At 40.0% G+C, this 21,526-nt stretch overlaps 1 protein-coding gene across 1 annotated transcript in view; it reads right to left on the bottom strand.

Moving 5' to 3' along the window:
- Positions 1–18,920: 18,920 nt before the first annotated feature.
- Snx3 (sorting nexin 3) overlaps positions 18,921–21,526 on the bottom strand; it is a 47,650-nt gene continuing 45,044 nt past the window's right edge. Inside the window, exons 3-4 of the mRNA XM_076859876.1 lie at positions 21,111–21,235; positions 18,921–19,660 (exon numbers count right to left, since the gene is read on the bottom strand). Coding sequence (XP_076715991.1) covers positions 19,555–19,660; positions 21,111–21,235 — 231 coding nt within the window. The 3' untranslated portion in view covers positions 18,921–19,554. The remainder of the gene's footprint in view (positions 19,661–21,110; positions 21,236–21,526) is intronic.

Raw genomic sequence — 21,526 nt, 5'->3', positions numbered from 1 at the left:
CACAGAGCCGAAGGAACAGAACCACAAAGGCAATTTCCTTTTTACAGTGAATCCCATTTGTAAAATGATGAATAAAGAAATAAAACATAAGATTCCGTTCTCTACAGCTCTCAAATGTAATTGCATCTGTTAGAAAAATTGCTGTGTGAGGAAGAAAGAGGCCGATTAACGGTCTTCATTCCCTCCTCTGTTTGTAACTCTCTTGCCAACATTTCAGTCCTGACCAGGAACTTGAATGATCAAAAAGATAAAGCATGAAGATCTCTACTGTTAAGTAAGATGTGGAAGGAGCCAGAGACAGTCATCCAGATGTTCCCAGCAAATCTCAGGACACTGGTCCCACTGCCAGAGGCCAGTAGTAGAAATCCAGGTGCCCAAGGTCATGGCACTCTGGCCTCCTGGGAGGCAGCCCCAGCAAGGGTTGCTTATCCCTCTGCACTTAGACAGAATGGCCTTGTAGACCTGTATGTGTGAAAGCTCCACCAGTCATGTACTTTTCTACTGATTTCACAGAGAAAAGCAAGGTTGGGCTGAGGAGGTAGCTCAGTGGTAGAGCCCTTGCCTAGGATGCCTGAGGCCCTGGGTTTGATCCCAAGTCTCTCTCACACACATTCACCAAAAACAGAAAATCAAAGAGGTACTCAAATATGTATATAAGGAGGTCCCTTGCAATTCTGTTTATATTTAACAACTAAATGTCAATCAATAGACAATAGATACGGTAGATAGACAGGGTAGCTAAAGGGCATGACTAGAGCCCACACTTCACCATGAGTCTTTTTTTTTTTTTTTTTTTGGTACCAGGGGTTGAACTCAGGAGTACTTTACCACTGAGCCACATCCCCAGCACATGCACACATCCCATTTTTTAAAATATTTTATTCAGAGACAGGGTCTTGCTAAGTTGCTGAGGCTGGCTTTGAACTCGTGATCCTCCTGCCTCAGCCTCCCAAGCCACTGGGATTATAGGTTTGCACCACTGCACCCAACTTCCTCATGGGTCATGAGGGGAGGGGAGAAGTGAACTGCAAAGGATGCATACAGCTTGGCATCATTTATATTAGGTTTTACAATCCACAGACTAATACTAGATAATGTTTATGGATATATGAATGTATCGCCAACATTTAAAATGAGCATGAATATTTAAGATAAATGATAAATCATGATAGTGGTTACCACGGGGTATTGGTGGGATTTATGAGGGATACCAAGAGGATTATAAAATGTTTCTGTAATGGTTTATTTTATAAGGGAAAAAGTCTGACACACCTATGAGATCAAAGATAAGATTTGGTAAATTGGGTGATGGGTCTGAGGCTGTCCATTTATATATTAGTCCAGTTTAGTTTTAATATTTCTGGCTAACAAACAACACCAAAAGTTTGTAACCACAAACTTAATTCCTTGCTCACAGGATTGCCTGTCACCTTGGCTCTGCAGGGCTTGGCTCCAGGGCTTCCTCATTCAAGATTGGCAGCTTCTTTCTCTAGAGCAGCTTCTTCTCATGACAGCAGCTGAAGTGCAAAAGGCAAGACCAACCACGCAAATGCATTTAAAGATGCTACTTGCCTAGATTTGCTCACTTTTCACTGGCCAAATCCAGACATAAGGCCAAATTCAACCTCAAGAGGGCAGGGGAGCGTTCTCTTCCCATGGAGGTGGGACAAGGGGAGGAGATTCACTGAACCATAATAAAATCTAGTACAGTCATAATCTACTTCAAGTAGTTTCGGTAAAATTAAAAGGGAATAGGATTCCTATGGCAAGCCATAGGATACTGATTCCCTCTGGAATGTCTTTGTCTGGGGGCATCTCTGCCATTACAAACAAGAACTAAATCTGACTCTCAACTTTTGAAAAGGCCCAGAAATCAGGAGCTATTTCGTCTAGATTTGGGAGATTTCTACTCAAGATGACTTCCTTGGGTCCTTTAAGACCCCACTTACTCTCATAGTTTTAAGATGGACATCCTCTAGTGGCTGGTGTAGTAGGAGAGGTTCTGCAGTGGTCTCTGAATATACAGGTTCAAAATAGACAATTTAAATGTTTGTATGAGAGAATGAGCCTGTACTGTAGTCAAAAACTGCAGAACTTCCCCTTTGGCAGATGGGTTTTCTGAATCTGGGAGGGTCCTTTTTCAAGGGTTATTTCTATATCATGACCATTGGGTAGAAGCCTTACTTGCATTTGCATTTGAATGACTTTTAGTTGTCCTTTGATGCTAGGGAAGAGGGAGAACAGGAGATGTGTTCAGCAACTGAATGGAGACTTTCAAATTATTTTACTTACAGTTTGAAGTTTTTAATCAAATCGAAAAGTCCAAGAACTGACCCCATTGGCCAGAGACCTGTAAATGGCTGCCTTCCTTAATCATTTTTATAAAAATGGAAACACCCTACTTTTCTATAAACTTTGTGTGTGTTTGTGCACATGCATGCACATATGTGTGCACGTGTGTGACTCTCTTCCAGTGGGTACACAAGGCTCCATCTCATTCAATTTATCTGCCTAACATTCCATTTTACAATACCCTCTAGTTTATCCAAGTAATTCTTTGTTGATGGACTTAAAGTTACTTGCAGTTTTTCATTATAACAAATGAAACTGCAAAGAACCAGGCTTCTATGTACACTTTTGAGGACTTGTGGGAGAATTGCTGTAGGATAAATTCTTAGAAGTGGTGTTTCTGGGTCAAAGATTATATGCATTTTTAATTTTGATAGCTACAGCCAAATGGCTCTCCAAAAGGGTTGTATCAATTTGCACTCCTGCCAAGAGGGTATGAGAGGGCCCATTTCATTGCTCAGAATTTAAAAGTGCTTAATCAGACACAGGCTTGATGAACACTTCAGAAGCTATTAGAAAAATACAGAGAATGCATATGTTTCTATTATGAAAATGCCTCTTTTACAATGCTTATTGGACTGGCTAAGTAGGTCTCACCCTGTACCCATGGTCAGAGCTTGGTTTCCCCATATTTCCAGCCCAGGCCTCTTCTTCATTAAATTTTGGGAGTATCCATGTCACAATGAAGTCAATACAAAGTAGGCGAGTGAAAATGTAGAAATAGCTTGTCTGATGCTTTCTGTAACTAAGATGCTGATCTAAGAAGCCCAGTTACGTGGGGATTGAGTGTAGCTCAGCGGTAAAGCATGCGTTTAGCATATATGAGGCCTTGGATTTAATTCTTAGCTTAGGTGGAAACTAAAGAACATTAACTCTCTATAAAAACTAAATAACTCTAAATAACTTTTACCACAAATGCCAAAATGGCTTATTTTCCATGTAGTCTGTATTTTTAATGTTGTGAGATTTTTGGAACTCATTTGGAACATGAAGTAGCCTTTTTCTCTGAATACTGCTGACCTTCACAGACACTGTTCAAGAAGGTCATCAACACTTTCAGCTGCACACTGTCAGCTGGGCTTGTCAGCAGTATGGCAGAGAGCAGACTCTCGGATAAAGAAACCAGGATGTTGCCACATATCCTGGGCATCTTTGTGATGTGACAAAGTGCTATAGTGCTCTTCTGGGAAGCCGTGAGTGGAGTCAATGTATTGAGAATGCCAAGGTCATGGGTTTAGTTTTCAGAATGAAGATTATATGTATCTCTAATACAGGCCAATCACACTGTCCCAGGACACTAAGATTTGGCTTACTCTTTCATGGAGTCTAGAAGACAAGCTATAGCTCCTGACCCACCAATAATCAGTCCAGGGCATCTTCTCCCCAGCCATAAGCCCAGGAGAAGGAGCACCAGCCCAGGTGAAGAGGCCGGGGTTCTAGTTAAGACCAATGTGATCTTGGGCACATCAGCTCTCTGCTCCTCTGGGGTTTCATCTGTGAAAGGGAGTACTAGGCTCAATGTCTAATTCCCCTCCTTCTGATCTAACACCTTATTGTGGAGCCAGGAGATTACCAGAACATTCTTCTTGGTGGCAAGAACTAATCAGAGTAAGGACGTTTACAGATGTACTCAAACTTGGCTACTTATGCTACTAATTGTTTTTTCATTTAGACACATCCTTCTCAATCCTGGTTGCACTTGGTATCACCTGGGGAGATTTCAAAACTCCGTGTCCTGGTTACATCGCAGACCAATCGCACCAGCATCTCTATATGGGGCCCAGGCATCAAGGTTTTTTGTTTTGTTTTGTTTTGGGGGTGGTGGTAGAAGGGAGGTAGTGAATCCAGGATCTCTTGCATGATAAGCCCACACTCTACCTTCAGTATTTTTAAAGCCCCCTAAATGACTCCAGGGGTCAGAACCCAGAAAAGAAGGTATATCTTCAGACTCCAGGATTGTGGGTGACCCTCGTCCCTCATGCCTGGCTTCTCTCCCCCTACTCTCTGATGACCTTTTAAAAAGTTAATTCTTCCCTCTCTTTTCCTGCTCTGGCCTGTCATTGAACTCACCCAGCTGATTGTGGCGCTTGTGATTGAGAACCTCTTCTGACCGCTTCCCTTTCCCCAGAAATTAACGTGATCATTAAGGCTTATAATTTCACTCACCAGTGCTATCAATCAAGGGGCTGCGAAAACGGAGTTAAGAGTCCTTTTGTAATTGGCAGCAGCCTGTGATTCTGAGCAGAGCATCTAGGGTCTGTGGGAGGCTGGAAAAGGGGAGGGCCTGGTGTGCAGGGAGGCGCTCTGTCCCCAGGCTGACTCCCAAAGCTTCCCCCAGGGACTAGCAAACTGCAGTCTTCGTCTTCCCTGAATGTTAAAATGAGAAAGTCAGTTCTTGCCCAACCTAAACTCTCTGCAAGAGCAAGGGTCTCCCCAGCATCCTTGGAAAGGGGAAGATCAGTGGATTCCTTCTACACACTGGGCAACCCATGTGTGGTTGGGGAAGAGCAGTGGATTCAGATGATCTGTAGTTCAGAAGGGAGGTTGAGGTTATAAGACCCAAGAGAGTGATACATACCTAACTGGACCCCATTTTTAGTGATACTCTGGAACCTCATGAACTACAACTGAGCCCAGAGCAATGAATACTTGGCTCCCTCTGTGCAGCCCAAGTAACCCCAAGCTTCTTACTGCTGCATGATGAGACTATCCCTAGGAAGAGGCTGTTTCCCTCCTGGGAGAGCTGGGCTGCCTGATTTCCTTAATAACACATGAAATGCCTTCTGGAACACTTGATATATACATGGTGGGTAGTATGTGGGCCAGAGGAAAGGAGATGGCTATTTTCTTTAAAATACAACACTATAACAATGTGCAAAGTGACTTTCTTTTTTTTTTTTTAACTTTTTTTTTAGTTTTAGATGGACACAATATATTTCATTTATTTACTTATTTATTTATCTATCTATCTATCTACTGTGGCTTTGAGAATCGAACCCAGTGCCTCACACATGTGAGGTAAGCGCTCAACCACTGAGCTACAACCCCGGCCCAACTTTCTTTGTTTTAGATAATACTATACACAAATCTTTTTTTGTTGTTTTATTTATTTTTTTCTCAATTTTTATTGATTTTTTAAAAAATAAATGACAGTGGGATGCATTACAATTCTTATTACATGTATACAGCACACTTTTTCATATCTCTGGTTATGTATAAAGTATGTTGATACCAATTCATGTCTTTATACATGTACTTTGGATGATGATGTCTATCACATTCCACCATCCCTGCTAATCCCCTGCTCCCTCCTTTTCCCTCCCACCCCTCTCTGCTCTATCTAGAGTTTATGAATTCCTCCCATGCTCCCCCTCCTTATCCCAGCCTCCTTGTATCAGAGTAAACATTCTGCATTTGTTTTCTGGGATTACCTAACTTCACTTAGCATTCTCTTCTCCAACGCCATCCATTTACCTGCAAATACCATGATTTTATTCTCTTTTATTATTTATTTTATTCTCTTTTATACACAAATCTTGAAGGGGGAAAATCACTTACAAATTCTACCTCTCCAATACAATCATTTTCACTTTGCCTATTTTTCTAGTTTGTGCACATGTACCTATATATGTTAACATCTTTGTAATCAAAGTGAACGTGTTTTGCATTCTGACAGCCCTCTTAACATTCTATCACTGACAGTTTTTATTAGCAGCTATAAACTCTCAGAATTCCTTTTAGTGTTCTCATAATAATTCTGTTACTTGGTATGTGCCATGATTTACCAGCCATTTGCTGTTTTGGACAATTAGGCTCAATAAAAATGTCTAACAAAATAAATGCACAATCCATGGAATAGTATGAATAAGACCTACCCTCCGAGATTGTCTAACATGCAGATTCCTGGTTCCTACTTCTTGAGACTGGGACCCAAGTGGGAGGTAGGACCTGGGAATCTGCATCTAGCAATCCTGATATAACTATTGCCAGCTCCATACTTCCTGAAACACTCCCTGAGGCTTGCCCTGAATTTCTTCAGGGAACACCAGTGATACCAAGAGACACCAAGAGAAATTGCTTTCATCTGGAGCTCTTCCAATTAGCACCAGGATTGAGCACAAGATTGGAGTAAATGTCTTTTCAAAAAGTGGGTCACACTATAGCTTCTCTCCCACCTGGCTGTTCATTGGTATTTGCTGGGCATTGGCTCTCCCACAAGGCAGTGTCACTAGACATGTGTCAACAGCATGTGAGCTCTAGTCACAAAAGGAACTCATAGTGAATCCCCTAGTGATTTGTTCCAGGAATCAATATTCCAGTGGTAGCCACTTGGGTGGGATCTGTCTCTTCTACCTGCATGGGGAAGAGTGGGCCATCTGAGCAGTCAGCTTAGTGAAGGGGTCAGTGCAGGATGATTCGATTTACCATTGGGTCCTCCATGGTTCCTGGCAGCCCAACCCTATATACACACAGGCTTCACATGACAGCCTCCATCTTTCCCAAGCCAAAGCCATCTGACAGTTTTTCAATCTGTTCTTTCTTTAACATTGGGTTTCAGTGGTACAGGAAAAATGTCTGTCTAACTTTCTGCTGGTTGCATTAGTTCCCCTTCCTTTATACACTCTGAAGAGTAGAGTCAAGCTGACCAGCCCTTGTGTTTTGTTTTGTTTCAGGGCAGTGATCATGGGCTTATTCTTTTTTTTTTCTTTTTCTTTTTAGATATACATGACAGTAGAGTATATTTTAAAATTTTTTTTTAGTTGTTGATGGACCCTTATTTATTTATTTATTTATTTATATGTGGTGCTGAGAATCAAACCCAGTGCCACACATGTGCTAGGCAAGTGTTCTACCACTAAGCTGCAACCCTAACCCCAAGTAGTATGTATTTTGACATATTATACATGCTTAGAGTATATCATGGGCTTATTCTTTTGTTAGAGGGGGTACTGGGGATTGAACTCAGGGGTTCTCAACCACTGAGTCATATCCTCAGCCCTATTTTGTGTTTTATTTAGAGACAGGGTCTCACTGAGTTGCTTAGCACCTTGCTTTTGCTGAGGTCGGCTTTGAACTCCCCATCCTCCTGCCTTGGCCTCTGGAGCTGCTGGGATTATAGGCGTGCACTACTGTGCCCAATTCACGAGCTTATTCTTGACCTTGTTTTTCTTTTAAGTATGAGTTATGAGAAGAGTTATAAATGATTAATAATTGTGATGATACTTTAAAGAAAAATATATTGCCAACATACATTTTTCAATCAGCTTTCTATCTCATATTGTCTTATTTTTTGCTGAATTTTAGTTTTCTCTCTTAATTACCTTATTATTGTAATAGCACAGCATCAAGGGTAAAATGACATACCATGAACCCAGTAGCTAGATTATATCATCTTTGAAAAGTCAATGCACTTTTCTCAAGTCCTTTTGTCCTTTATTTCAAAAAGGGTCGGCAAATGCACATTTTAGTGGAATTAGTAACTTTTATAAAATTTCTGTGGCTTTGAAGTAAATTTCATACTGCACATATTCACTCTGAGAAGCACTGCCAATCTCTGGAAAGAGGTTGAAGAGGGCACAAGGAAGCATCATGACTGAGCCCCAGATTCAGGGAGGCTGGGCCTCACCCTTTTTTGGTCCCTCCTTCCTCAGAAGTGCTGCAGGCAAGTGCTTGGCAAGCTCAGAAGTCAAGTTTTGGCCAATTTGAGTTTTCCCCTCCTTGGGATCAACCTAGCTTTCTCCTCTTTTATTAGGAACTAGACAGGACCAGTTCTGTACAATTGCCTACTCCAACATTTTGTCAATTAGAGGGTCATTTGAATTAATTATATATATATATATATATATATATATATATATATATATAAAAGTTTCTGGAATTATAGGCCAGGTGTTCCTTTCCACAGCTCTTGCCCAGAACCTTCTTTTCCAACCCCAGGTGACAATGGTTCCACAGTTACAGCCTCTGGAAGCTGCTCTGTCCCTGTGGCTTCTCTATAACTTGCCCTCATCTATGTAGATAGTCCTTTTCTCAAACTCTCCTCAAATTATAAAATTTAAATCCAAGTGGCCAGCTGTTTTCTACCGGAACCCTGATGGTTACGGGTAATATTTTAAAATGGTTCAATAAGTTTTTGTGTTTGCATGCTTTTCTGAGGATTTTGTTTTGGCCTCATCTGGCTGATGCATTCATTTGCCTAAGAGAAATGTTAGGATTTGTTATAAAAAGGAATGAAAGAAAGGCTGGGGCTGTAGCTCCATGATAGAGTGTTTGCCTCACGTGCGTGAGGCACTGGGTTTGATCCTAAGCACTGCATAGAAATAAACAAATAAAGATTTTGTGTACATCTACAGTAATATTTTTTTTTTAAAGAGACAGTGAGAGAGGGAGAGAGAGAGAATTTTAATATTTATTTTTTAGTTATCGGCGGACACAACATCTTTGTATGTGGTGCTGAGGATCGAACCCGGGCCGAACGCACGCCAGGCGAGTACGCTATTGCTTGAGCCACATACCCAGCCCTACAGTAATATTAAAAAAAAAAAAAAAAGGAATGAAAGAAGAGGAAGAGGAGGCAAGATTTGCTTCTGATATTGGTTTAAACCATATAATAATATTACAAAGCCAGGCTATAACTGAGTATTACAAATTCCTTTTTTTCGTGGGCAGCACCTGAAGAACCAAGTGAGACCTGTTGCATTTGTCCTGTAGAAAACATTGTACTTGGAATATTAGATGGGGCAAAGGGGAGGGAGGGAAAAGGAAGGGGCATGGGGTAGGAAAGATGGTGGAATGAGATGGACATCATGACCCTAAGTACGTGTGTGAAGACACGAATGGTGTGACTCTACTTTGTGTACTATGAATTGACATGCATTCTGCTGTCATATATAACAAATTAGAATAAATAAATAAATGTTTAAAAAATTTAAAAAAAAAAGAAAAGAAAACATTATGTTTGGCCTGACAGTGAAGCCACAGGCTTGCTGCTGATTGGGTGAAGAAGAGAAAGTGAAAAGAAAGTTCTTTTTTTCACAGTCCTTGAGTGTGAAGGCAGGTGAATCATGCTCACATAGGTGTCCCAGTTTTCCCTCAGGCCTCCCTCTGACCTGGGGGCAGGAGGGACAGGAAGTGAGGGTAACTTTGGGGTGAGCTTTCTGCCCCCAGACCTGTTTGGATTCTGCTAACCAACAATAATCTGAGGTGGCCAAACCAACCTGGCCACACCCTGTGAAAAGACAAGCAAGGTCCCAAGTTTAATATTCTCAGTTCCCTAGTGTTATGGTTCAGATACTAGATGTGCCCCAAAAACTTATATGAGAGATAAGGCAGGAAAGGATGGAGGTGAAATGATCGGGTGGAGACCCTTAACCTAATCAGTGCATTAATCCACCTGAATGGATTAACTGGACAATAAGTGTAGACAGAAAGGGTATGGCTGAAGGAGGTGGGTTGCTAGGGGTGTGCTTTTAGGGTATGTTTTGTCCCTGGTGTGCCAAGCTTAGTCCCTCTCTGTTTCTTGATTGCCATGTCCTGAGCTGTTTTCCTCTTCCACACCCTGCCTCACCTTAGGCCCAAAACAATGGAGTTGGCCATCTGTGGTCTGAGACCTTTGAAACCCATGAGCACCAAATAACCTTTCCTCCTTTGTGTTGTGGTTGTTAGGTCTTTTGGTCACAGCAGTAAAAAAGCTGACTAAAACACCTGGGAAGTGGAAGCTGACCCAAAAGCTAAGGCCTCACCACAGCAGGGCAAAGTGACAGACTCCTCTGCAGAGGGCAGGGGTGACCACTGGGTCTATGATCGCCTGGAGAACTTAGCAGAGGTTCAGGGGTCAGTATTCTGCAAGAGCTGAAGCGGGGACTACCACAGGCTCTAGTGCAACCTAGAGACCAGTCTACCACTTATACCTGCTTCAAACCTCAGTGCCAGCACGTGCAGGGGGTGACATCAGCAGACAGGACATCTTCCCAGAGACCACTGAGGTGGAAGCACCATGTCTGGGGATCCCCAGTTTTTCCTGTGGACAGGAGCGCAGGTCTGTGATACCAGCCCCCATTGTAGGGGGACTTCCTAGGAAAATGGGAGCAAGGACTGCTTGCTCTTTCAAGTAATCTTACAGTCCCAAGGACAGAGGTGAGAGAAACATTTCACTGTATGCCCTTTAAAAAAACATCAGGGACTGGGGATATAGTTCAGTTGTCGAGTGCTTCTGGGTCTAGGATGCATTAGAGCCTCTGGTAGTCCCTTTTGGGTCAGCGTCCACTTAAAATTTAAATTTTTTTTTTTAATTTTTGAGACAGGGTTTCACCCAATTGCTAGCCTTGAACTTTTAATCCTCCTGCCTCAGCCTCCTGAGTCACTGGGATTACAGGTGTGTGCCTCAGCCCCCAGTTCCCTGCTTAATATGGAAGGCATTTATGCAGTGCTCACATTTGGAACTTTCTTCCAACTTCCTCTCAGAGGAATGACGGTGTCATCTCACAGTGCTCCATTCCCACTGCTTCCCCCTCAGACTCTCCCCAGCAGCAATATACCTTGGCCTGGACTAAGGACACAGCAAGTTTTTACTTGGTGTTGCAATGTGCTAGTGTGTCCTGGAAGGGAAGAGTCTGGTCAGTGGGTAACTTTTCTGCCTAAGTACAGATCAAAAATGGAAAAACATAAGTATTTAGAAATCATAAATAGGGCTGGGGATGTGGCTCAAGCGGTAGTGCGCTCGCCTGGCATGCGTGCTGCCCAGGTTCGATCCTCAGCACCACAAACAAACAAAGATGTTATGTCCACCGAAAACTAAAAAATAAATATTAAAAATTCTTTCTCTCTCTCTCTCTTTAAAAAAAAAAGAAATCATAAATATTTTCTCAAGGAACTGCTTTTTAAATTTTTAAAGCAAACTACTGATACACAAAATAACATGGGTAGATCTTAAAAAAAATTTTTTTTTTTATAAAGAGAGAGTGAGAGAGGGAGGGAGAGAGAGAGAGAATTTTCAACACTTATTTTTTAGTTTTCAGCGGACACAACATCTTTGTTTGTATGTGGTGCTGAGGATCAAACCCGGGCCGCACGCATGCCAGGCGAGCGTGCTACCGCTTGAGCCACATCCCCAGCCGATCTTAAAAAATTTTAAAAATTACATAAGCAGCCAGATAACAATGATGCAGGGCCAGGACTGAACTCAAGATTAGAGGACTTCAAAGCCTGGTGCAGTGACACATGCCTGCAATCCCAGTGACTCCACAGTCTGAGGCAGGAGAACTGCAAGGTCGAGACCAGCCTCAGCAATTTATAAAGGTCCTAAGCAACTTAGTGAGACCCTATTTCAAAAATAAAAATAAAAAGGCCCAGTGGCTCGGGAGGGTGAAGCAGGAGGAACACAAGTTCAAAGCCAGCCTCAACAAAAACGAGCAACTCAGTGAGACCCTGTCTCTAAATAAAATACAAAATAGATGGGGATATGGCTCAGTGGTTGAGTACCCCTGAGTTCAATCCCTACTACCCACCTTCCCACCAAAAAACGGAGGAGGCTGAGGATACAGCTCAATGGTTAAGCACCCTTGAGTTCAATTCCTGGTACAAAAACAAACAAACAAAAGCAAAAACCCAAAAAACCCAAACATATGTTCTTTCAATTTCTCCCCAGGACTCTCTGGTTCCCAGCACCTCCCCTTGGTTTCCAGCCCCTCCCCTTGGTTTCCAGCCTGGGCTCTGGGTCTGCCGTTAGGGGAGGCCCCTGTTTACTGCCCTTCCCACATATGCAAGCAGAGGAGAGGCTCAGATTTGGTTGCTTCTAAGATTCATTACAGTTCTAACACCCTATGACTCTACAAAGTCTGATTCTTTTAAAAAACTTATTTTTGACTAGTCAATAGTCACATGATACGAAGTCCAAAAGGACATACATGTTACAAACTACAGGAGACCAAAAAGACATGACTACTAAACACAATGTGGTTTCCTGAAATAGATCCTGGATGGAGAAAGGATATTAGTAGAAAAAATAGTAAAAATCAAAGGACAGAGTTTAGTTAATGATAATGTACTGATATTGGTTTCTTAGTTTTAACAAATGTGCTGTGGTCATATAAGATGTCAGTATGCAGAGAAATTGGGTAAGGAAGTTATGAGAACTCTTTATTTTATACTTATAATTATTCTATAAATTGAAAATTATTTTAAAATAGAAAGGATTTTTATGTTTTACCTTTTATTTCTGCAGTGCTGGGGATTGGACCCAGGGCCTCACACATTGCTAGGCAAGTACTCTACCAGTGAACTCCACTCCAGTCCTGAATTTTTTTTTTTTTTTTTGGTGGTGCTGGGGATTGAACCCGGGCCTTTGCATGTGAGGCACGCACTCAAACAACTGAGTTATATCCCCAGTCCCTGATGTTTGTTTTTTAAAGGGTAGACAGTGAAATGTTGCTCTCACCTGTCTTTGGGTCACCCAGTACCCCCAAAACAGGAAAAAAATGTTAACTTGATTCAATTAATGCTCAAAAGAAAATATCTATATTCTCTAAGTATCATTTCTCAAAACAAAGTATGTTTGAAATAAATTTCTAGAAGTTCAATTCCTCAGCTTATAGTTTAATGTGTATGTATATTTAATTGTAGGTGGACACAACACATTTATTTATTTTTATGTGGTGCTGAGATTTGAACCCAGTGTCTCACAGGTGCTAGACAAGTGCTCTTCCACTGACTACAACCCCAACCCTCAGCTTATAGTTTTGATAATTATTGCCAAATTGCCCCCCACCCCAGCCCCATGGAGGTTTTACCAATTTATCCTCCCAGTAATATCTACAAGGACCAATGGTCTCACCAATTGAAGACTACTGAGACCAACTCACTCTTCAGTTTGTCAGACTGTCAACTCTCTTAAGCAAAACCTCAAGAATGCTGTCACAAAATGATAGGTCTGTTCTCAATGAGGTAACATAGGCAAGCAGGGAGTTGGCTACAGCAAGGCTGAGAAGAAGCCATAGCCAAATGATTAACATTCCTGCCATCAATTACTACTGTCCTCAAGGGGAGAAGAAGAGTATTGTTTCTGCTCCACAGCACACAAAGGGTCAAGTCTCACATTTGCTCCTAGAGGGGGGAAAAAAAATTCCACAGGTCAAAGTGTTCAGATTACAGATCCAGGAAAATCCCATTGCAGAATGAAGACAGCAAATCCCCAGTGCAGTTGAAAGGACAAAACTTTCTTCACCTCAGAGACACTCCAATGAATAAACCGGTTAAACATGGTTTGGATTTACTGAACATGAAAACAACTGGATTAAAGTAATCTAGCTAGAAAGGAAAGGAAATGTACCGAGAAAGCTAAGTAATGACAAAGCTGCAGTGTTTACCTCTGCTGAGCAAGGACGGCCATCCCAGTTTTGTAACCAAATTCTCTTAAATTTTCCTTTGGCTGATGCTAATGAGTCTTTGCTCATATTGGCCTCCTCAAAAATGCTGGAATCAAGGCAACTGTGCGAGCTCTTGGGGCACTGATATCCAGCAAGTCAGAGACCCTGGCACACCAGAGTCCCCAAGCACCGCCTATTGGGGTGAATGCTCTGGCATGGGCTTTGGCCAAACTTTGCAATCCAAATGGCGGCAGTATCCATCACACAGGCACAGGTTTTAGGATCACAAAGATGAGGGTGAGAATTCTAGTTTCACTTTTTCCTGGCTGTGTGACACTGGACAAAGTAAACTCTGTCTCAGTTCTCCTCTTGATAAAAGATAAGTTCTTCTCTTGATAAAAAGCCACAACCCCAGCCCACTAGATGTTATTTTTTTTAAAAAAATTATTATGCATGGTGTTCTCTCAGCTTCCCCGATCTGTGATTTGGTGTCAAAGGTCTCAGTCATTACTTCAAATATATATTTTTTTCCTCTTCAAATGTACATTTTTTCCATATACATGTACACTGTATCTTTTGAAATGATCCTAGTTTTTGGATGTTCTGTTGTTTCTTCCTATGGTTTTTCTTTGCATTTCATTTTGGGACATTTCTATTAACCTATATTCAAATCCACTGATTTTTTTCCTCAAATATGTTCAGTCTACTAATGGGTCCCCTGAGAGCAATCTTTGTTCCTAGTACAGTGCTTTTCAGTATTTGCTTTTTTATTCTAAGTTTTTGCTTCTATCATGCATCTGTTCTTGCTTGTTTGCCTTTTTTCATTGGACCTTTTGATGTATTAATTATAGTTACTTTAAATTGATAACATTTGTGACCATACCTCTCTCATTCTGCTTTCTCTCTTTTTTTTCTTGCTTTTGGGCACGACTTATTAATTTCTTGTTAAAAGCCACACATGTAACACTAGGAAATGTAAACTGAAGAGACAGGCCACAAGTGTGAAGGTTTATGGCAATCTAGCCAAGGAGCTGAGACTGTTTCATGTCTGTGATGTTTTAGGCACCAGAGGCTTCACCTTCCTCTGGTGTCTGTTTTTTGCCTCTCAACTCTGAATTTCCCTAACTGCTTCTCAGAGAAGGGCTTTTAGCTATAATCACTGTGATTACACTGGAACCCATTGGTATTGTGGCAGTGGAGGGAGGTATTCCATAAACTCCAGATTAAATCTGTATTTCAGTGGGTCTATGATCTATCCAATTATTCCTCCAGTGGTACAGCTTTTCTATCCTCCCATCCCTGGTTGCAGCATTTCCGATCTATTTCCTTGAAGTCCTGATCCCTGCTGACTATTTTTTTCCCTTAGGTAAGACAGGAAGGAAGACTAGTGTAAAGCTGGAGTGGGAATGCCCTTTTCCTAACAGGGATAAGGCTCTGGCTATGTTTTACCCTAGAGAGTAGACCTCTGTAAAGGGGGTTCTGGGTGTTGTTTCATAATGATTATGTGGTGCTGAGGACTGAACGCAGTGTCTCACAGGTGCTAGACAAGTGCTCTCTCACTGAGCTACAACCCCAACCCTCAGCTATAGTTTTGATAATTATTGCAAATTGCCCCTCACCCCCACTCCACGGAGGTTGAACTAATTTATCCTCCTTGCCAGAGTCACAAAAGATACCTCTAGATGTGAAACTCTGATAGAAGTGAAGTTTACTACTGTAGGGGCCACTCTAAAAATGCAATCTCCAGGGATTTCTTAAAGTTACACTAGTCCACACTTAGCCTCCATCAAATCATTACCATGAAAAGTGTTTCTAAACAGGTTATGGCTCTAGAGACTTCTATTGCCAGTAAGCCAATTTGAGTTTTCTTCTCTCAGATGAGCTTGTCACTCCCCATTTTGGAGAATGGTCTAAAATTTGATGGATCCAAAAAAAGTTGATTTTTGTCTGTCCAACTTTTTCTTTTTTCTTGGTGCTGGGGCTTGAACCCAACCCAGGGTCTTGCACATACCAGGCAAGCACTCTACCACTGAACTACACCCCCTGCCAAGCTATTTTTTGTTTTAAGAACAAGGGTAACAATTTTCCAGCTGCTTACATATAGAGCTGAAATATGAAGTGTTTGACTTTGAATAACCATTTCCTTGCTTCCATCTGGATTTCCATGTTCTTTATAGTTCTCACATTTGCCTTGTGTACTTTAGCTAAATAGTACAGCCATATAAAGCCTTTTCACAACAGGGTCTTAACAAGACTGTGTTTGAAAAAAGGGCTGGTGCTTGACGTCTCCTGGCTATGTTAGAACTTTGTACATTTAAAGGGCTTAGTGCTGCTGGTTGAGTTTATTGGGTCACTTCCATTTATGGCACTCACTCGGACAGTGAAGAGCATTTCTGAATTTCCTTTTTGCTTTTTTGAATTAATTTTCCTGGCCCCTGAATCAAAGTTTTAATTCCTTTACAAGGTTAGAATACAGGAAACTTCAGTGTTAATCAAGATTTATAAATGTAGTACCTCAAGATCTGATAAGACATTTTTCCCTCAATTTCCTGATTTCTTTTTTAGGGTAGTCAACTAAGTTTGAATCTGACCAAACTCCAGCAAATCAAAGAGTTTCCTAGCTAAATACCTTAACCTGGCGGTTTCAGCATTACCTGGGAAGTTTAAAAAAAAACCAAAACAAAAACGCCTATAGACTCAGTCTTAGTGAGTAATTATGCTATGTTTAGGGAAATAAGATATTCCAATAAGCAAGCTCTTCATGTCCAAAGGGCTACTTGCACTCAAACTTAAAAACAAAACTATCCATTCTTTCAATCATGTAGAGCCTAGCTAGAGGACATAGGAAATGTTACTGAAAACTCCCTCTTTCATTCATTTAATAACTGCAAGGAGCCGCACACCCTATCCACTATGCTAAGGCATGGCCTTTGAGTAAAACATACTCAGTCTAAATTCAGCGTCACTCCATCCTGGGTAACTTGAGCACATCCTTGAGCTTTTAGAACCTGTCTTCTCATCTGTCAAGAATATCACCTACTTCATAAGGGACTTCTATTATGAGATCACAGCAGAAAAAAAATCAAGAATGATACTCTACCCTCCTGAAACAGTTTCCAACTCTGTTCCCAGTCCAAACACTTGCATATTGTACTAATCACCACTAGCACCCACTGAACATTTAATCTACAAACCAGGCAGCATACTAAGCTCTCTATCTGTCCATCCAAACCTCCAACACATTTTATCTGTAAAGACTCAGGGGACAGCAGCCTCCTCCTTTCACTGGGCATATTGATTCCTACCCCTAAAACAAAAGAGGCAAAGCAAGTTGAGGTAACAGGTTGAGGACTTTTCCTCTAGAGTAGCCCATAACAAGAGGACCAAGTTGAAAAGTCATAGGATGTAATAAAAGAGATGCTCCTTCCTCAGTCCCTCTTCCCAAGGTCATAAAACCAGTAGAGGGTCAAAATGGCAGAAATTCCAAGCAGGAAACTAAACATTACAATCCTGAAACACTATGACAACAGGATTAGTGGTACCATTTGCTGCTACTACTAGTTGTCTACATAGGCTGTGACTGCCATCAGGTTAACTATTAGAAAGCTTTTGCATATTTTAGATACCGTTGTTCCACAGATTTTACATTTACTCCTAAACACCATTTATAGCTGGCAGGAGGTGAGACAAGGCTATCTCTAAGTAGACATAAAGCCTGAAAATCTTGTTTATTTCCTATCCAATCCTTCATAACTCACTGCCAACTTAAGTACTGTTCTCTTAGGAAGACTCCTGAGGGTTTCGAGAACCCTTCCTTTTGTGATTAGAATTAACAGTGCCTGCATTTTTACTTCAGTTGGCTAATAGTATACTTTTACTATCACCATGGTCTCAGTTCCCTAAGAGACAACATTAAAAAGCACCTTCTTGCATTAGGCAAAAAATTATACCTGGAATAAACAACTTTTTCCCCTAGTTTAAAACCTGTGGTTTGTCAAGAGCATGCTTGCCCTTAGAGAAAATTGTAGTAGAGATTAAAAATAAGTAAGACATTACAACCATCCTCAACATTATTCCCTTATCTTTAAGAAACAAAATCAAAAGAATTCCATGGTAAGTGGAAACCTTCATACTGCTGACATTTTTCTGCTTTTCACTGCAGGAAGTTTAGTAGCATCTCTCATCCACCTAGATTCCAGTAGCATTTCCTAGTTGTGACAACCAAAATATCTCCGAGCATTGTCATAAAATTACCCTGGCTGAAAACCATGTTTCAGAGGAATTACTTAGTTTAGAAGAGCTACCATTACTCTGTTCTGAACATCCCAAAGTGACAGCATTTGATTTTAATTTTCTAACACACTGAAATAAAATTTGCATGTTTAGTTATATATTTTCTTATATAACCAATTTTATGGAATTATGAAATACTGTTTGAGCAACAAAAGGCCTTATAAGGCAGCTCTGACTTCTTCCTCTGATTTCTAGATTGCTTGGTATAGATCCCAGTTTGAACAAGACCTAAACTTAATTCCTCTTAAATGTACTGACCTGTGATGCATCTGGGGTGGGAGGACAACCTGTCCTTATCTTGGGATTTAACTGGGGGTCATGATAGGTCCCCCAAACACACTAAGAGATTGTGCAGACTCAAACTAGAAACAACATTCTGGCTGCAAAGGTCTAACCAGAAACAGCAAGGAGTTTTGTGTTGTACAGTCTCTTATCATTTAAACAAGTCACTCTACAACACTGCCCTTTTCTCTTAAAGAGGATAGAGTGTGTCCCAAGCCCAAGCCTAATAAAAGAGAAAGCATGCACCTGCTGACTTACTACACCCTTGCTAAGTTCCAACAAATCACTCAGATGGACTAGGGAAAAAATTCTGAGAAACAGGAGGCATGGTATTGACTTATCTTAAAAGGTCTTTTAAAGAATGACTTGAGATTATAAAGCATTTCTCAAACACAAAGTGCTTCATAAATGATTCAATAAGCGTCAAGGAATGCTTTTCTAGGGCATCACGTTTTTGTTGTTTAAAAGAAAATACCCCATTCAAAAGGGGGTAGCATATTTGATATCACCACTGTTTGAAGAGGAATGGAGTTACAGGAATGAGAAGTGTGTAATTAGTAAATAATCCCTCTCAACAAGTGAATTACGATGTAAAGCCATAAGGGAGAAAAGAAAAGCTAGAGGCACCACAAATCAGTGCATATCAGAAATGCATTTTAATTTTTATTTGAAAACAACTTAAATTTTTAGACAAATGATTTTAGTATATAAATTTGATTTTGTTTTTATACAGAATATAAAGATTTCCCTCATTAATCTTCCATGTGAAGGGTATTACAGACTGGAAGGAAGATACGTTCTGCACACAAGTCTGTATCTTCTGTGTGCGGCACTGGAAACAAATGGTGTAGTGCTCCTACACATAAATTAGATCAAGTGACATTACAGTTTAAAGGGGGAGAAGAGAAATATTGTCGTTAATCCAATTCAAGAAGCAAACATGACACAAAAACTGTGCAAATAAGACCAAGTCAGTAACTTTAGTAGGACATTGCAGATTATAAGGGAAGGTTTGTGAGGCTATAGTGTGTACCACATTAAAACAGCAAGAAAAGCTATTTATATAGAAAAGCTGGAATGAGGGATTTTCACTAAAGCAAATTAACTTCTTGTCAACTGCCAAAACAAAACAGAGCATATGAGTGTTAGTATACTGAAGGCATATTATACCAGTTTCTGTGCAGCATGCTAAAAGTTATTTAGAACTTCTTCACACTGGTGCATATGAATCATTAATGGTCACATTTTTGCCTCTTCTCACCAAATTTCAGGCATGTCTTATTTTAGATGGAGTATAGCTTTTATCTATGATCTCATCCTGTAAAAACATGTGAAGACAACGTTCATTCTGTGCCAGAGGATGACCAGCGACCCTGGGAATAAAAAAAATACAAATTTAGTCCAATATTTCATAAAAACAGGAGTTTGAGGTTGAGATATATATAAATTTTCTAAAAGTAAGTATTATTCTGGACTACCAATAAAGCTATGCTTTGTCAACTAATAGTGTATTTTCTTTCCTTGAGTTCACATTAGCAATTTAGAAAACAGTTCTTACTGGATTAACTATGCACTGCTTCTCATAATGTGTATCCAGTTGGTTTCTTAAGTACTAGTTGGTGTATTCATAAGAAACAAATGAATTTTAACATTAAAAGTGAAATGTATCACTGGATTCTAAGAATCCATTTTAAAAAGAGATGCACGATTAGAGTTAGAAATACAGGGAAGTTCAATAAAAGCCTCGATACTAAGAAACAGGACCAACGTTCAGGTGTTTTGTTTTTTCTTTTTTCCTCATTTCTTTTTCACTGCTTTTAAAGTCTTCTATCACAAGCTAAACACAAAACCAGACTGGGTAACTAGAATTCTATTTCAGAATTTAAAAACATCTAACATAGCATTGCCTTCCCCCAAACAAAGTATGTTCATAATAAGACAAGTAAAGGTTGTGTGCTATGATAGATAACCAAGTTAAAGGCTTTGTGTAACCCTTTCTCTTTTGTTTACTACTCATGGATCTTCAAATTACAAGATAAAAATTAATATGTAAGCTCACAAAACCATGTTTTCATAATTAAAGTGATCCCTTTCTTAGCATAATCTTTCTATTTCTTTGGCTTCTTAAAAGTAACTATATTTTAGCTGGGTGTGGTAGCACATGCCTGGTAGTCCCAACTACACAGGAGACTGAGGTAGAAGGATCATCTGAGCCCAGTTTGGGGCCAGCCTGGGCAAAACAGTGATACCCCATCTCTTAAAAAATAAAAAATTATTATTTCAAAGATGAGTAAAATTAAATGCTAGACATATTGATTTGAGCTTATCAAGATTTTCTAAAAGACAACCCTAAAGTCTTTTTATATTTTCAAAAAAAAAAAACATTTTTAAGGGAAATAAAAAATGTACACCTTTACACAAGACATGTTGATAACACTTCCTTCTGCAATCAAACAAAATGATTGCAAACGTATTGTATGTTTTATTGTTCATTCTAGAACATACCCAAATCAGAAAGAATCATAAGTAAAACTATGTTTTTAAATGCTGCAATTTTAAATGTAATTTGCATAAATTAAGAAAATATAAAACTTAGGTCAACACAAAGCTACTTATTTCAATCACTCAAGTGTGTTAATATTTATCACATGATAGTCAACTTGTCATATACTTTTACTTTGTTTAAATGATACAAAAAGTTAGAAAATGATCAAAAGAAAAGGCAATATCATGATTTAACTTAACATTTAAAGTTACAAGTGGTCAACTCAAGTAGTCTCAAAACAGCTCCCTCTCACCCCCTCAAGAACAGAGAAAACTTACTTGTTTATAAACTGCTCCAGCCCTTGCTTCCTTTCCTCTATAAAATTGTCATCAAATATTCCATCATCTCCTCTAAAAGGTAGTTGACGCAAAAATGCTTTCCCAGGGAGTGGGGGAACTACAACCTAAAACAATATGAAGAAAGTAAATTCTTGATCATGCTAACTAGGTTGTGAAAATTTATAAAACACAACATGTCAAACAGTAGACCCTTATTATGAGAGCTGTCCCATTCTCAAACTAATCTAAACGTAAAGAGAATTAGTAAAAGTATATATATTCTGAAAAAGCTCAATGTTTTGGAGGCAAGACAAATGAATGCAGAAAAAGCTCAACACACTGTAGTTCCAAAAAGACAGGTCCCAGAGCTCTATTTGGATACAGCACTTTTCTTAGTCTTATCAAATCACAGATAC

This window comes from Callospermophilus lateralis, chromosome 6, assembly GCF_048772815.1.
Source record: "Callospermophilus lateralis isolate mCalLat2 chromosome 6, mCalLat2.hap1, whole genome shotgun sequence".
Lineage (NCBI taxonomy): Eukaryota > Metazoa > Chordata > Mammalia > Rodentia > Sciuridae > Callospermophilus > Callospermophilus lateralis.
This window is presented reverse-complemented; position numbering and strand designations above follow the sequence as displayed.